The sequence below is a fragment of the Electrona antarctica genome, assembly GCF_951216825.1.
Source record: "Electrona antarctica genome assembly, chromosome: 5".
Taxonomy (NCBI): Eukaryota; Metazoa; Chordata; class Actinopteri; order Myctophiformes; family Myctophidae; genus Electrona; species Electrona antarctica.
Genome location: NC_136810.1, coordinates 9,310,173 through 9,327,202, shown reverse-complemented (window position 1 = coordinate 9,327,202; position 17,030 = coordinate 9,310,173). Strand labels below are relative to the sequence as shown.

The 17,030-nt window shown below is 43.9% G+C and overlaps 1 protein-coding gene across 1 annotated transcript in view; it reads left to right on the top strand.

The window, feature by feature from the left end:
- The window catches only part of syt12 (synaptotagmin XII), a gene marked incomplete at both ends in the record, with an annotated part of 18,014 nt that extends 5,518 nt beyond the window's left edge, over positions 1-12,496 (top strand). The window contains 4 exons of the mRNA XM_079501290.1: positions 6,108-6,323; positions 8,713-8,833; positions 11,296-11,429; positions 12,323-12,496. Coding sequence (XP_079357416.1) covers positions 6,108-6,323; positions 8,713-8,833; positions 11,296-11,429; positions 12,323-12,496 — 645 coding nt within the window. The remainder of the gene's footprint in view (positions 1-6,107; positions 6,324-8,712; positions 8,834-11,295; positions 11,430-12,322) is intronic.
- Between the last annotated feature and the right edge of the window lie 4,534 nt (positions 12,497-17,030).

The window sequence follows — 17,030 nt, the reverse complement described above, 5'->3', positions numbered from 1 at the left end:
CACGCACGCATGCATGCACGCACACTGCACACACACACACACACACACACACACACACACACACACACACACACACACACACACACACACACACACACACACACACACAGCCATAAAGCTGTGTGTGGACACCTCTGTGGCACACAGGGTTTTATTAGCTCATTCTGGCTCCATGTCAGGCCTCATCATCTCCCAGGATGTAACTCAGACAGCCAGGATGCATCCATCCATCCTCCATCCATCCTCCCTCCCTCCCTCCCTCTGTCCATCCATCCATCCATCCATCCATCCATCCATCCATCCATCCATCCATCCATCCATCATCCATCCTACTGCACACCTCCAACAAACACTGACACTTTAATTAGCTCAATGGGCTTTAATATGTTGGATCAAACACTAAAAAATTGCAGTGCGGCACGATGTGACGTACTATGACGTATGACGTATATGTGGCATATGTGGTGTTGTTTAATGGGCTAATTATTAACATTATTGGTGAGCATGTGTGACAGACAGTAGGACCCGTGAGAGTCCACACACAACCATAAAGCTGTGTGTGGACACCTCTCTGGCACACAGGGTTTTATTAGCCTCATTCTGGCTCCATGTCAGGCCTCATCATCTCCCAGGATGTAACTCAGACAGCCAGGATGCATCCATCCATCCATCCATCCCTCCCTCCCTCCATCCACCCACCCACCCACCCACCCATCCATCCATCCATCCATCCATCCATCCATCCATCCATCCACCCACCCATCCATCCATCCATCCCTCCATCCATCCCTCCATCCATCCATCCATCCATCCATCCATCCATCCCTCCTACTGCACACCTCCATCAAACACTGACACTTTAATTAGCTCAATGGGCTTTAATATGTTGGGTCAAACACTCAAAAATTGCAGTGCGGCACGATGTGACGTACTATGACCTTGTTATATGTGGTGTTGTTTAATGGGCTAATTATTAACATCAATAAGCATGTGTGACAGATAGTAGGACACGTGAGAGGGAGACGGAGTCTGACAGTCCTTTTATCCATTGACTTTCTCTCGTTAAGTATTCATTGAAACGCTTCGCACGGAGATGGCCTTAAAAGCAACATTAGGTTAAGTTCAGAGTTTTAATATTCAAGGCGTGAGTATTTTTAATTACACTCATCATGCACCACGACGCAATGATTACAGGTTTTCTCATTTGAGATGTATATACAGGCTGTGCGCTGCAGTGCGAGACCAATGCAGTGGATACATTAAGCATGTTCACACACTGCCTGTGAAACGTGTCGCTGCTTAGCTTTTTGTGTCGTTTTCACACCTCAGCATGACTCCAGAGAACTGAGATGAAGGAGTGTATATTGTTTCATATGGTACATCATTAGTTGCTTGGTAACTTCAGAGCGCTTCAAAGTCCTGACATTATTTCAAGTCTTTAAAGGCAGGGCAACAGACTAGTGTAAATTCTGGATATTCAAATGATGTAAGTAGAATACTTATGTTATCATTTGGCATTCCCATGAACAAAACAATAAATATGTTTTTTAAATGTTTGAACGACTAAATCTGCCCATTAAAACTGGGAAAGCATCTGTGTCATTTTAGATTTTAGCGTTATTTTTTTTAAAAACACACAAATCGTCTCTTTTGAGGGGCTCCTGTCATAAAACCTTTTCAGATGGGGGTTCCGTGGCCAAATTTATATCAATTTGGGGGGTTCTTGGTACGAAACAAGTTTGAGAACTACTGATTAAGTAACCTCGCGTCACCAGACTTTCCACCTCAGAGGAAAGCGTGGTATTCATTCCAAACCAGCCCGTGGTGGCAGCGGCGATCAGACTTACGTCTCGCACCGAAAAAGGATGTATACCAAGTCTTGTGAAGAGACAGCCTCACTGTGGATATACTTCTACCGTCGGAACGCCAGAGGATTATAATGGCAACGTCACACAGAGCGCCGAAACAATGGTGCTTAACACAAATAGAGAACGTGAACTTGTTTGTATACACTGTTACTTGACAATGAGTTCGCTCCGTTCCTTGTTGACGGCACAGGGGTGGGAGAAGAAGACTAGAGCGTCACCACACAGAGGCTTCGACCCTAAAATTACTTATCGCAGGGAATTATTTTGGGTAGATCTGTTTCCGGTTTGGTGGTTCTGACGTCAGAACGTACAAACCAGTGACTACAAGTACATGACGCAAGTGATTTCCGCTCCCGACCGGAATCAGAAACCCCAAAATGGTATTGATCCCAGGCTACTGAGGAACCCCTTTTGGTGTTAGCATTATGTTATGCTTTAGCTATTGAAAAATAGCAGAGCTACAAGCTCATAGCACGCCACCGAGTGGCGCGCTACGAGCTTGTAGGTCTGCTATTTTTGAAAAATCGAAGAACGAAACATAGCTTTTTCAGAAAACTGTCAGGATGTAGAAGACATTTTTAGAATCTGATCTCAGGCCTAAATGGGTTAAGAAGGCAATTGTAGAATCGGCCTCAGGTTTTAATGGGTTAGAAGTGAAACTAGAGCATAGTTACGTATGTTGATGTACTGAAATAAAACGTCTGGGTTTCCGAGGCTATGTATGCAGTGGTGTGGTGGGCATGTGTGGGAGGAGCTGTATAAACTAGTCAGGGATCCGCAGGGAGAGAATGAAGGAGCTAACAGCTGTTCTAAGCATCCTGGCTGGTGAGACAAGGCTTATGTTTGGGTCTTATCATTAAGTATATCAGGGCTGAATCACGCTGTGTCTTTGGCCTGCAATCAATGTTGATTTTGTCGACTAAAACTGTGATGAAAAAATTTCGTCGACTACCTTTATTCACTGACGGAAACAAAATAAAAGCTAAATAAAAACTAAGCCATCATCATGGCTAAGACTAAATAAATATACTGACAATTTCGTCAACAAATAAAAACTAGACTAAAATGTTCGGAAGGGACTAGTGAAGTTCTAGTAGAAGTCAAGTTTGGTTGCGCTCCAGCGTTGTGCTCTGAATATAGCAGATCTACTAGCTCACAACGCGTTGCGCTGCAACGCCTTGTAGATCGTCTATTTTCAGCATGCAACCATACAACCTGCTTGTAGATCAGCTATTTTCAGCATGCAACCATGCAACCTGCTTGTAGATCAGCTATTTTCACCATGCAACCATGCAACCTGCTTGTAGATCAGCTATTTTCACCATGCAACCATGCAACCTGCTTGTAGATCAGCTATTTTCAGCATGCAACCATGCAACCTGCTTGTAGATCAGCTATTTTCAGCATGCAACCTGCTTGTAGATCAGCTATTTTCAGCATGCAACCATGCAACCTGCTTGTAGATTTTTTTTTGGATTTATTCATTAGATCCCCATTAGCTTGCTGTGAGACACAGCAGCTATTCTTCCTGGGGTCTTAAAACATATCATCATTACATTATTTATTTTATATTATTACATACATTTACATACAACATTCATCCAACACACAATACAACACAAAACTCATGATCCGTCTACTACATTGATAGCTAGCTCCACAGTACAATTAAATCTTCAACATTGATAATAAAGTAAATATACATTATAATGGGATATATACTATCCCATTATATAGATCAGCTATTTTCAGCATGCAACCATGCAACCTGCTTGTAGATCAGCTATTTTCAGCATGCAACCATGCAACCTGCTTGTAGATCAGCTATTTTCAGCATGCAACCATGCAACCTGCTTGTAGATCAGCTATTTTCAGCATGCAACCAAGTGTGAAATCAGCCATTACGAAACGCCATTATTAAAGTCCCGCCAAAATCAACACTGTTTTTTGGCCTGCAATGCGGACGCTCTGCAGAGAGCCATCTGCAAAGCTGTTGGCGATATCTGAGCCGCCCAAACAAAACCAAGCCACTGCAATCAGCCAGAGTAGCTTGTCCGCTTGCTCCAACTGTATTTACATAACTGTGGCTTTCAGTTTAATGGCCGTGCAGGCGTGCATGACCTCACACATGAAGCCCTGCACCAGAAGATCACAGAGGCAGTCATTTGGTTGAAACAGTTCTGAGGGAATTGTAATATATGTTTATATAGCTCTGTAAGAATAGAACCATACCTACGTTCATCAACATATATCTTCATCAGGGCATCCTGTGTTGTTGGAATTGTACAGTTGTGCCCACACCCACATGTAAACTCATTAACTCAATGTAAGTTTGTAAACTCAGACAACAAGCATATAGTACTACAGCCAATGATTGTAAAGGATGATATAAAAAAATAAAAAAATGTGCACAAAAAAATATGGTGAGGCAGCTTTTTGCTTCTACGGCCCAACAGCCTGGAATAAATTACCATTCCAGCTCAGACACGCACCCTCTGTAGACATTTTTAAATCTCAACTCAAGACTCACCTCTTCACTCTTGCTTTTAGTTGAGTTTTAATATCTGCGTTCCTACTCTGTCCTGACTGATTTGCTGCATGTTGTGTTTTTATTTATTTTTTCTCTATGTTTTTATACTTTTATTTTGTTCTTTGCCATTGTTCTATCATTTTAACTACTTGACTGTGTTTTATTGTATTCTATTTTTGTGTCCTGCCCTGTGAAGCACTTTGAGCTGCATTTATGTATGAAAGGTGCTATACAAATAAAGTTTATTATTATTATTATTATAAAAAAAACTATCATTAACAAACAGAATACGTCTTGGAATAGAATAAATTACCGGTAATTAAATAGTCAAAGCAGCAGCTTTGGTGTCTGTGGCACGGGCGTAGAGGTTAATTACTTGCACCACCCCTGAGACCTGAGTTCGATTCCTGTCAGCGTTCCAAATGTCAGTGTGATCAGGCGGGAATCTGGCAGCTGGGGTATTGTGTCCTCGTCATTGCAGTAGCAACTCCTGCTAGTTAACCTGGGTGCTGTTCAGCAGGGAACTCAGTGGGAGAGAGAGAGCGTGAACGAATGTCTGTGTGTGTTAAGCACATGAAACGTAGTGTCCCTGTCGGGGGGGGGGGGGGGGGGGGGGGACATTCAGCCATAATAGCAGATGTACAAGCTCACAACACGTCGCCGTTGTTACGCATTGTATAGCTTGTAGATCGACTTTTTGGGGGCAACTGTATTTGGTGTATAGACGGAAACATGGAGCGGTCCCAGGCAGCATAGACTCCTGGGGGACTCCTGTCACTGAGGTATTTAGGATTGAAGTGGTTTTGCACTCCAGGTGAAACTCACATCACTGTTGGGTGGAAAGAAGCTTAGCAGCAGGTGCCTCAGTGTGGCTGGTGCCTCAGTGTGTATGAGAGTCTACACAGCCTCCAGGGACCAACAGACAGTGGAGGTTGGAAGAGAAAGAGAACACTACACACATGGGAGAGAAAAAATTGTCATGATAAAAAATTGGAGGAAACAGAAAAGGAAAAACAGCATCTGCATTACAGAAGCTTATTCATGCAATGCAACAGTGTTAATTTCCCCGATTAATACTGACTTTTTCACTAACAAACACGCTCACAACGTGTCGCGCTGCTACGCATTATGATCTTGTAGATCGGCTATTTTCAACATGCAAGTGTAAAAATTCGACACCATCAAGGCCTACCAAAATACATTTTCGGCGACAAAATCAACTGTAGATTTATGATATGTAATCGACTAAAACTAGTTAAAAACACACACGCGCACACACACACACACACACACACACACACACACACACACACACACACACACACACACACACACACACACACACACACACACACAGGTTGACAAACAGCCATAAAGCTGTGTGTGGACACCTCTCTGGCACACAGGGTTTTATTAGCTCATTCTGGCTCCATGTCAGGCCTCATCATCTCCCAGGATGTAACTCAGACAGCCAGGATGCATCCATCCATCCATCCTCCATCCATCCATCCATCCTCCATCCATCCATCCATCCATCCATCCATCCATCCATCCATCCATCCATCCATCCATCCCTCCCTCCCTCCATCCATCCATCCCTCTGTCCATCCATCCATCCATCCAAATTGTATTCCAAAGACTATGACTCAAACAAAATGAACACTGCAATTCCATTTTCAGCTGGAGACAGTCTTGTCTTTGTGTCCCAGATCCAAGCCAACGCCTACACGGTGATGTTTGACGAGCGTTTCTCTGTGATGTTGGACCCCTCAGCGCTGGATGAGTACAGCCTGAGGTTCGCCGCCTTTGGCATCGACACCGACGAGCGAAACATCAGCGCCGGGATCGCAGAGCTCAAACTGACTGACCTGGACCTCAGCATCCGGCCCTTCAGTGCCTGGCTCTACCTCCAGGATGTTAACAAGGTAGGCCCAATACAAGAACACTCACCCCGGGTCAAATCCTTCAACGCCTGGCTCTACCTCCAGGATGTTAACAAGGTAGGCCCAATACAAGTACGCTCACCCCGGGTCAAATCCGCCAACCTCTGAACGGTCTCCAGCATGGTATTCCTAAATGTAATCTCAGTAAAACTATGCCTAACCCTAATCTTATTCCTAAACATTACCGCAGTAAAACTATGCCTAACCCAAACTTATTCCAGTAAAACAAATACAAGAATACAAGAACCGCTGGGGGGGCGAGCAGTCTGTGACAAAAAATGGGGCTGAGTATGCTTTGTGGCGAGCCTTCCGGTTACCGGTAGAGTATGCTTTGTGGCGAGCCTTCCGGTTACCGGTAGTATGCTTTGTGGCGAGCCTTCCGGTTACCGGTAGGCTACCTATGATGTGATAGAACGAAATCTTAATTTATATCTGATTTACAGATCAGACTGATTTTTCCTTTAATCTTCCTACAGGATTCATTTAGACCAAATAGACGTTGATAAAATGCGTTAATGTGGTACAAAATGATGTGAAATGCTCACCAGAACGTGAAGCCATCTTGAAATTGCTTAATATGTTTAACCAGCATTTAGTTTTTATGCTCATGGGGGAAATGTGTTGTACAGCAAGTGCTTGTTATTGTATATTATTGGCACACTGATTCTTATCGGTCCGAAGGGGCTGCTTTTTTGCAGACATGAGCCTAGCTGACCTCGTATCAACCCCATTCAGTAAAGGCTGTCTGTATTTTTACCGTGGAAGATCTGACTTCACTGTACTCGATGCAGATAAAAGAAAAGAAAGATCAGAAGTGAAATGATTGAGGTGGTTCGATCGGGGACATCTAGTAATGATGAATCAGGGGAGCCTCCCCTGGGGAGGTCCTGCCAAGGCCAGGGAACGCCTGGGGATCCTCCAGTCAGAGCCAGAGAAAAGCATGTCTGGCAGTCTCTGCTGGAACCTCCGTGACTACACTCTGGGATAAGCAGACAAAGATGGATGGATAGTAGATGGAACTGTAGTTTGTTGCGTTGTGTTTTTTGGCAAGTAGCCTAAAATGTACTCTTTTATAGAGATGCTCATTAGGCAAGGCTCAAGATAGCAGTAATTGTAGGCCTAATAGCAAATTAAGTTTGATAGATGCATGTCAAGGATAAACGTTCAAAGAAAAAAAAAAAAACATTTATATTCATTTTCATTTTAGAGTAGAAAGCACATATCGTGTTTTGTTGATAGACAATTTATAGACAGTTCATATATCATTATCAAAATACTAATTGGTTATGGACTGTCAGGGAAAAACAAAGAAGAACACCCAGGTGCTCAGAGATATAAAAGGTAACAGTAAAAAGTGTCAATGGTGCTCACGGATCAAACGGGATCAAAACGTGTGATAAAACAACAGATGATCCGGGCACTCAGGAGGAGGAACAGCCTTTATTTATTAAAAGGCAGCTGCCAACACATTTTGATCTCGTTGTTATAGACTGTGTATTCATTCATATTCACTGTATACAGGGAAACTGCATGAATATGGATTAAAGTAAACAGTGATTCACTGGCAAATGCGTCATATATTATCTTTGAACACATATGGACAAACCCACACATTGACACAGAGAATACACACATTTATCGATAGATAACAGTGTAGGAATGTTGAATGGAAAAGTAGTTAAACCCCTCTTTCTTTTTTCTTCTTAAAATTGCTACATACAAGTTACAACGCACAAGTACTATAGTATTGATACAATCGATTATTTGCATTGCAAAACATTCAATACCGATTATTTGCATTGCAAAATGATACAATACGATACAGTCAATGTCAATGTTGCTGTTTACATTTTGATATACTTCGATTCTTGAAATTAAAATACATTTTTCGATGCACTTTACTATATCGTTACACCCCTACTATAGCTACTGATGCATGACTCAGAATTCATGCACTGTTTGCACACCACTTCTCTGAGTTTAAAGAGGTGGCTTATGACACCCCCTGCTGGACATTTATCAGAACTACAACCTCTGTGTAGGCTAATGTTGATCATGATCATTCATGAAGCAAGTAACAACACTACTTTCCCCTTCAGTTTAGTTTACCAATAGCAATTATACATTGTGTGTGTGTGTGTGTGTGTGTGTGTGTGTGTGTGTGTGTGTGTGTGTGTGTGTGTGTGTGTGTGTGTGTGTGTGTGTGTGTGTGTGTGTGTGTGTGTGTGTGTGTGTGTGTGTGTGCGTGCGTGCGTGCGTGCGTGCGTGCGTGCGTGCGTGCGTGCGTGCGTGCGTGCGTGCGTGCGTGCGTGCGTGCGTGCGTTCGTGCGTGCGTGCGTGCGTGCGTGCGTGCGTGCGTGCGTGTATCCAGTCTGTAGATGCTGTTGGGGAGATCTTGCTGTCTTTGAGCTACCTGCCTACAGCGGAGCGTCTCACTGTGGTGGTGGCCAAGGCCAAGAACCTCATCTGGACCAACGGAAAGACAATGGCTGGTGAGTGTGTGTGTGTGTGTGTGTGTGTGTGTGTGTGTGTGTGTGTGTGTGTGTGTGTGTGTGTGTGTGTGTGTGTGTGTGTGTGTGTGTGTGTGTGTGTGTGTGTGTGTGTGTGTGTGTGTGCGTGCGTGCGTGCGTGCGCGTACGTGCGTGCGTGCGACAAGCAATCTTTGGGTCAACATTTTGTCACAGCACAGGCTATCATAAATGTATAGAATTTTGACCCGGCCAATCAGAAGAGGGCAGGTTTAGGGCCCGGCCAATCAGAAGTGGGCAGGTTTAGGACCCGGCCAATCAGAAGAGGGCAGTATCAGGCCCCGGCCCGGCCCGGCCTGGCCCGGCCCGGCCCGGCCCGGCCAATCAGAATCTGATTGGCCCCAATCAGGTTTAGGGGCCTGCAAATCAGAAGAGGGCAGGTTTTTGGGCCCGGCCAATCAGAAGAGGGCAGGTTTAGGGCCCGGCTGACATCTCCTGTGTGCGTGAAAGTGAAATTTCATTATGAACTGAATTTTATCATTTTAGGATGATTCCCCCCCCCCTAACAACTGAGTGGGTTATACAACTTTAGCATGCTCTACTTATTTTGAAAAACAGTTTTTATGTGACTTGGTGAAGAAAAATGCTTCATTAGGCTATTGTGGTCTGCAATAGTCAGTCCATTTTTTATCAGCATTGCCATTTTGTGAAATAATGGCATAAGCCATAGTTGTATACAATCTACCAACAACAGCTGTCAAACAGCATTGGACGGTGACACTTTTCCTATTGCAAGTCATGCCTCTGACTTCGCAGCGATGGCATTTTTTATTGCCACACTGTCACACAAAAAATGCTTTCTCAGGGTGGGACAATGCCGGGTCTCTGTTCTATACGTGAAGTGTCATAAGACAACGTGTTTCTGTATAATAAAATCAAATAAAAACCACACATGAAGCAGACGGCTTTGTTTGGTTCTTCTGTGTAAATAAAACAGCTCTTCTTCACACCGAAGAAGAGCTGTATACCCTCCTACCCTCTTCTCCTTCCCCCTACCCCATCCTCCTCTCAATCCCCCCTTCGCTTTATGCAAGTGTCAGTCTACCTTATGTGGATTATGCGGTCGACACGCACTGGCATTTTGCACACTAATCCCATGTACAACGCAATGACCTCTGTCTCTCTTTTTTGTGTTTTTTTTCCCTAGCACCTTCAATAACATCCATAAGTATATCTTGCACAGTATACATCTGCTGCAATGCTCACGCACCTTTATATCTTATCTCAGGGACTAAATATGTGTAAATATGTTAACACTGCCAACGAATATTCCATATTCGAACGAATTTTCGAATCAAAAAAATAAATTAATATTAAACTGATGATGATGTGCGAGTTCTTGCGAGACTCTGGGCCACATAACGTTAATCGGTGGCTTGTCTCGTGAGATCACCAGAACCCTCAGTCAGAGAGGGGCACCCAGCTGCAGCAGGAGAAGTCTCCCCTAAGCTAATTTATGACGGTGCCGTGGGTAAACGAGAGCCGAGTTAACAGTATAAAAGAGTCGTTAATGCAATGCGTTGTGAGCTTGTAGATTAGTTATATTTGCCACGCGACACACAGACACCGGCATACAATGAAGAATAAATCGTCTGCCTCGCTCTGCTCCGCTCTGCCTGCCTGTTGTTAACACCATGGGACCACAGTGACACGGTAGCCTTGGATTTAATCACACAATGTTAACACTAGGTCAAGCTGAAACGGTGATTCATCTGGTCGTGAAGCACTCAAGGCAGACAGTTTACAGTGAGACTCGATGACCGACAACGCAATGTAAAAACAATGCATGGATTCTTTTTTTTTTTTTTTAAGATATTTTTTTTGCGGCTTACGCCTTTTATTGGTTTTTGAAAGGACAGACAGTAGGCTGACAGGAAACGGGAGATAGATGGGGGAAGACATGCAGTAAAGGCCGTGTCGGGCTCGGGAGTCGAACCCGCGGCACACTGCGACTGGATTACCAGTCGGGTGCCCAGACGGTTACGCCACCGCCTGGGCAATGCATGGATTCTTGTCTCTCGCAGTAAAGCTCCCTCTGTGACTGTGACACATTTATCTTGTAGCCTACAGTACCTTAATTTGATTTAAACCAAAAACAAATGTATTGCTATTGCTTTGATTATTTCCCCTTTCATGTGGAGGTAAGAACTTCTTCTATCACAGCAGCACAATGTGCACATCGTTGGATATGTAGATATTTTTGCCTTCCCCCCCATCTTTTTCTTCCCTTTCTTTTTTTCCATGCACGAAAACACATTTCACACACTTCTATCATTCCTCTCCTCTCCTCTGCCTTCCCCATCCGTTTCTCCTTTCCTTGACTTTCCTTTAACTTCTGTAAACTTGATGTAACGTGATGTAAAATAAATCTGATCCTGAATCTGAATCTGATTACCTCCATCCTCTCTATGACCTCCTCCTGTCAGATCCGTTTGTGAAGGTCTACCTCCTGCAGGACGGCAGGAAGATCAGCAAGAAGAAGACGTCGACCAAGCGGGACGACACCAACCCCATCTTCAACGAAGCTATGATCTTCTCCGTCCCCTCCCTCGTTGTGCAGGTGAAACCACGGCACAACCACAACTCTGCTACAAACCTGTTTTTTTCAAATATCCGATGTATATAGGTTTGGTTTAAAGTGGTTAAACTTGAAGTGGTTATACTGATGTAGGGAAAAATCCCATATCCTATGTCTCTGCTATACTGTCTCCCTCTCAGATTGCCTATACTGTCTGTCTCTCTATAGTCTATACCAGAGTAATGTAGTAAGAGAGTGGTGACACGCTTTGATCTCGCCGCAAAGCGGGTGCCTATGGGCTATAGTTCCAAACATTGCTCCTATGGCTGGAACTATTCCATTGAGATAGAATGAGCACTTCCGCATTCCATTGTTACAATGAGAGTCAACGGGAGTGTCATTACTCTCTTTTATACTACTCTGGTCTAGACCAGGGGTTCTCATGGGTCGCGATCCTTCGGGTGGTCGCCAAATAAAAAAATGTTTTGGGGGGGGGGTCCCAAATTATTTTCAAAAAAAAAAAAAACACCTTTTTTTTGTGAATGGCTGGAAAAATGGAAATGCAGAGTTTACATAGTACATGCATACATCTTCCTATATGATTATATATGGTTTCAGTATTTTTGATATATTTTCTCTATTATTAAGCTTATCTTTGCAGTCAATTTGTATTGGTGGTGGGGAGGGGGGCGGGGCGGGGGGCGCGAGACATGGCCAAAGCATTTACAGGGGTCCCCAGCCAGAACCCCTATCTCCCTCTCTGCATTGTCAACCATGTAATACTTAGATAGAGGACACTGCATCTCTGCATCAAAACAAATACACTGCATCCAAACAAAGGCACCTCACATTGTCCAACTGTTATTGTATCGTATTTTTGTGCTATAGTTTTCTTACTGAAATGTTATTGTATTGATGTTTGTCTGTCTGTCTAGGAATTGTCTCTCAGAGTGACAGTAGCGGAGGCGACAGATGACGGCCGTGGTGAGAACTTGGGTCACGTGGTCATCGGTCCAGAGGCCAGTGGGATGGGAATCACCCACTGGAACCAGATGTTAGCCACGCTCAGAAAACCAGTCTCCATGTGGCACCCTGTACGCAGAACCTAGTCACTCTGCTGTGTGTGTGTGGTGTGTGTGTGTGTGTGTGTGTGTGTGCGCGCGTGCCGTGTGCGTATGTGCGTGTGAGGACAAAGCATTGGTACGGTTGTCCTCGGTTCCTGTGTACTGTATTTGTGTATAAGCGGGAATTAGAAATAACTTAATTTAACCCATTTAGTCCCATGGCAAGCCTATACGTGGTTACACCTTTCAATCCGTATCTGTGTCATTTTAGATGTTGCTACATATGTATAGCAACGTCATTTTTAAAAACATTTAAGACTTTCAGAAACCTTAGGTTAGGATGTAGAAGGCGTTTTTAAATTCGGCCTCGGGTCTAAATGGGTTAAGAGAAAATCAAGTAGCCTACCAGTGAAGGCAGACATGGGTTTTAGGATGAAGGGATGAATTTAACAGTTTAAATATAGTGCACGTGGAGCAGTGCACGACACGTTGTGGGAGATTATTTCAGCCCAATTCTGGCGAAAGGCTTTGAGGACAAGGAAAGCAGAGATGTTGATTTCCTGCTTGTCAGGGTGCATATGTTGTATTTTTGCCCCCTCTAGTGGTTGGACAGTGAACTGTGTGAGGTGAGAGCCCATGGCTTGGCGGGCTACCCCTCTCTGCATGGTGCCTACCGAGGATATTTATTTGTCTAGAGAATGATCAGGAATCCACCCTATGGGGTCAGTTATGCCTGATTTATACTTGACTGCGTGCCATGTTGTTATGCACCGAAATCGGACGATCTACAAGCTCACTGCGCACTACGCTTCGCCGCGTTGGGATCGTTGTAGATTGTCTATTTTCAGTAAAGTATAAAGTCATCCTTTACTGGACCTTTTCCTTCAGGAAGAATGACTTGTTTGTCTCCTGAAACGGTGTTTGATGCACCGTGTTTTATTGATTTTGGAGCATTACAAGTTAGAACTAAATTAGAGTATTTAAGTAAAGGTCTATTTATGAGATTTATTTGCTTGTGTCATTTGTATAAAAACTGTGAGTGACTAATATAGTTCTGGGTTTTGGTATGTCCTATATGATGTTGTGCTTTTTATTTTGAAGATAAAAAAAGAAAGAAAACATAATCCAGGTACTCTTATCCAGGTGAAATTACTAGTGATTTGTAGCAGCTGTTACAGGGTGGTCCAATGACAGGTAACCCGCCACCTAAGAACTAATATGTCGCATTCTTCACTTTATCTGCCATGTTGAAATGCAATAGTCCTACCAGTTGCAGTTTAAAATCGTTCTGATTTTAGTATTATTAATATCCCCATGTAAATAGTATACAATAACTAAAAAACATCGCATGGATGCACCTGGGACGTATCCTCAGTGATGTATCATGAGGTCAACGGGGTTTTGGGTCTCTCAACATCATACCCCTCACTCAGACGACCCAGCCGGGAGTGATCAAGTCCCGACTTACGTCCCAGTAGCTACCCTCAATCAGCCCCCTAGGGAAAAACCAGGGGCACACAATCCGTTGGAACTACTCCAGAACTACTCTGTCAGGGCTGGGAGGTACACTTCTGGCGCATGGAGGGACTAGGCTCTGTGGGTTGACTCCTGTCCGGGCCCCTCCTACGTCTCACCAGGTCCACTCCTGCTCTCACCAGGAGTAGAGCGAGCACCAGACAGTTCATTCAGGAGTGGTGGGCAATGGTTCCGCAGGGTCATGGTGCTGCGGTTCCGCTTGCTGCTTGCTTGGCCCTCCCAAAGGCCTCACCGAGGGCTGTTGGGCTTCCTCCTCACGGAGGACACAGGCTGGGGTGCTAACCCATACTGCTCACCCGGGTGCCGTCTACATTCCGGCTGTCACCCGTCTCTCCGGTGGTCACCAGACTATACCTGGTTGTCACATAGTCTATTCCTATGAGTCACTATAAATAGAAGAACTATAACTAAAAAACATCGCATGGATGCACCTGGGACGTATCCTCAGTGATGTATCCTGAGGTCAACGGGGTTTCGGGTCTCTCAACATCATACCCCTCACTCAGGCGACCCAGCCGGGAGTGATCAAGTCCAGACTTACGTCCCAGTAGCTACCCTCAATCAGTCCCACTAGGACTACTAATATCTCAGCATTATTGTTTTAATTAATTAATCAATTTATTTGTTTGTTTATTAAATACAATTTAGAATAGCCAATTATTTTTTACCCCCCTTTTTTCTCCCCAATTTAGTCGTTATGCCAATTAATTTGTCCCCACACGCATTAGTGTGTTTTCACTTCTGTTGTATCCCACTGACTCACCTGCCAGTGAGGAGCCCCCACCGGGAGAGCATAGGGCCTCCCTATACACTCCCTGCTGACAGCCCGTAGGATAACGTGCAATGACCAATATCACCCTCCCCACCCAGCTTCCCTCCCCCAAGCGGGCGCCAAACTCGGGCCAACTGTGTTTGTGTACACTCGACAAAGTCGGATGCACCGTGGTGGATTCGAACCCACAACCTCCGTGGTGGTGGTCAGGGACTTAACCACTGTGCCAGCCGAGCACACTTTTATAAATGAAATAAAAAAATATATTATTATTGTTATTATTATTATCATTAATTTTAAGCTATTTTTGTTTTACTAACAATATTATCAACACACGATGAGGGTTGGACAAGTTAACATTTGTTACAGTAAGTGGTAATAAGCATTATTAATCTTCAGCTCAATGTATTCAACACAAATAGCCTCATTCATTGTTCAGTAAATATTATTATTCTAACACCTCTGGGTATTGATGTGTGTGATAGAATGTACAAATAGCAACTCTGATGCCCATGATTTATTTACTGAAACTATATAGTATGATGTGTTTTCTTCTGCAGGTTCAACACATAATATGGGGTAGAAGTTTATGTTTGTGCTTCGGCTTGCTGAACATTTTATAGCATACAATTTGCTGTTGAAACCAGTGGGTACCATTGGCTATTTCCTGCCATTAGCCTCAATGGGGAACACTTGACAAATGACAATATTACTAATAAACGTTTTCCTCTGTGTGTGTGTGTGTGTGTGTGTGTGTGTGTGTGTGTGTGTGTGTGTGTGTGTGTGTGTGTGTGTGTGTGTGTGTGTGTGTGTGTTGTGTGTGTGCGTGTGTGCGTGCGTGCGTGCGTGCGTGCGTGCGTGCGCGTGTGCGTGGGCGTGTGTCCATAATATGTTGAAAGCCTGGTAAATCTCCTCTACCAGGCACCATGCATTACTCTTGTTCTGTTGAAACTTGTGTGAACATAAACACTTGTGTTATGCTTCCAGCTATAACCCTCAGTTTTGTTTTAATTCAATTAGCCCTTCACTAAATCCCACCCCAAAAAGCGATTGTCCAATGCCAATCAAGGTTCAAGGTTGTCTTTATTTGTCTCCCTTGGGAGAAATGTGTCTTGGAGACAGAGTCACAGCTGCATACAAATAACAGACACGTTCACATACGAAAAGGAAAAACACCATGAAACACCCAACATACACAAAACAGAGATATTGCACACATTCCCTTGATAAAGTACAACTAGTCAATAAAGTGCTTTTGGCAATCCCTGAATCCAATCCAAATAGTTTAGCAACAGTTGCTATGCAGGTCAAGCTTTCTTCGCTGCTAACGTGCCTAATGGACAAGGGTGGGTTGGGGAGGGACTAAGGGCCGATTCATACTCCTATTTTAGAGCCGAATAAAAGTCGGTTCGGCTCTGTAGAGCCTACAATGTGACGTCATTTGAGGTTCGGGGGGGCGGGTACCGTCCTAAAGTCGGCTCTTCGGTGCTACTAAAATTTTCTGACGAGCCGAAATCATTTCGGCACTACAGCGCCGAAACAGCGGTAAAATAGGAGTATGCCCTTAGTATATAGGCTTACTTATAGGCCCTTAGTGAAGGGCTAATTCACCAAAGTAATGCAAAAGCCTCCATTTGTTGACCACATTCTTCACCACACATTGAAAATACACATTTCCAACCGTGCCAAATACTGAAGCAATATTTCCATTTATTGTCAACGTAATGCATTTGACACACCACAGACTTGTAGCCTACATTTGATCATGCATGGAATTATTTAGCACTTGATGTGAATGTGCCTCCTGAATAAAGTGTATTGTGTGAACGCTGTTTGAAATAAAAAATATATATATTAAAAAAAAAGCTTTGCAACGGCAATACATTTTCAACACTTGAATGTCCTCTTGGAGTCTAATGGAATTTAATTGAACTGGGGAGCCATGCTGGTTTATGGTGGACATTTTTGTCACCAGACAATAATATTACTAGAAGAAAGACATAAAGAGCTAGCCCTAAATGTTTTATCCCACAATTTTGTAACCCATTTTTTTCACCCAGTGTCAATTATCTAATGTAATCCTGGGCACTACACTTCCTCTGCCAACCTGGGGGGGCAGCGGACTGACCTCATGCTTCCTTCTATGCATGAGGAGTCCTAGCGCGTGGAAGGAACACGTTATTCCGACCAGTTCCTTTCCCCTCCATCAGGCGCCCCGGCTTAGCCTGGCTAATAAGCCAGACTCAACGGCTGATTCGGTCTGGCTTATTA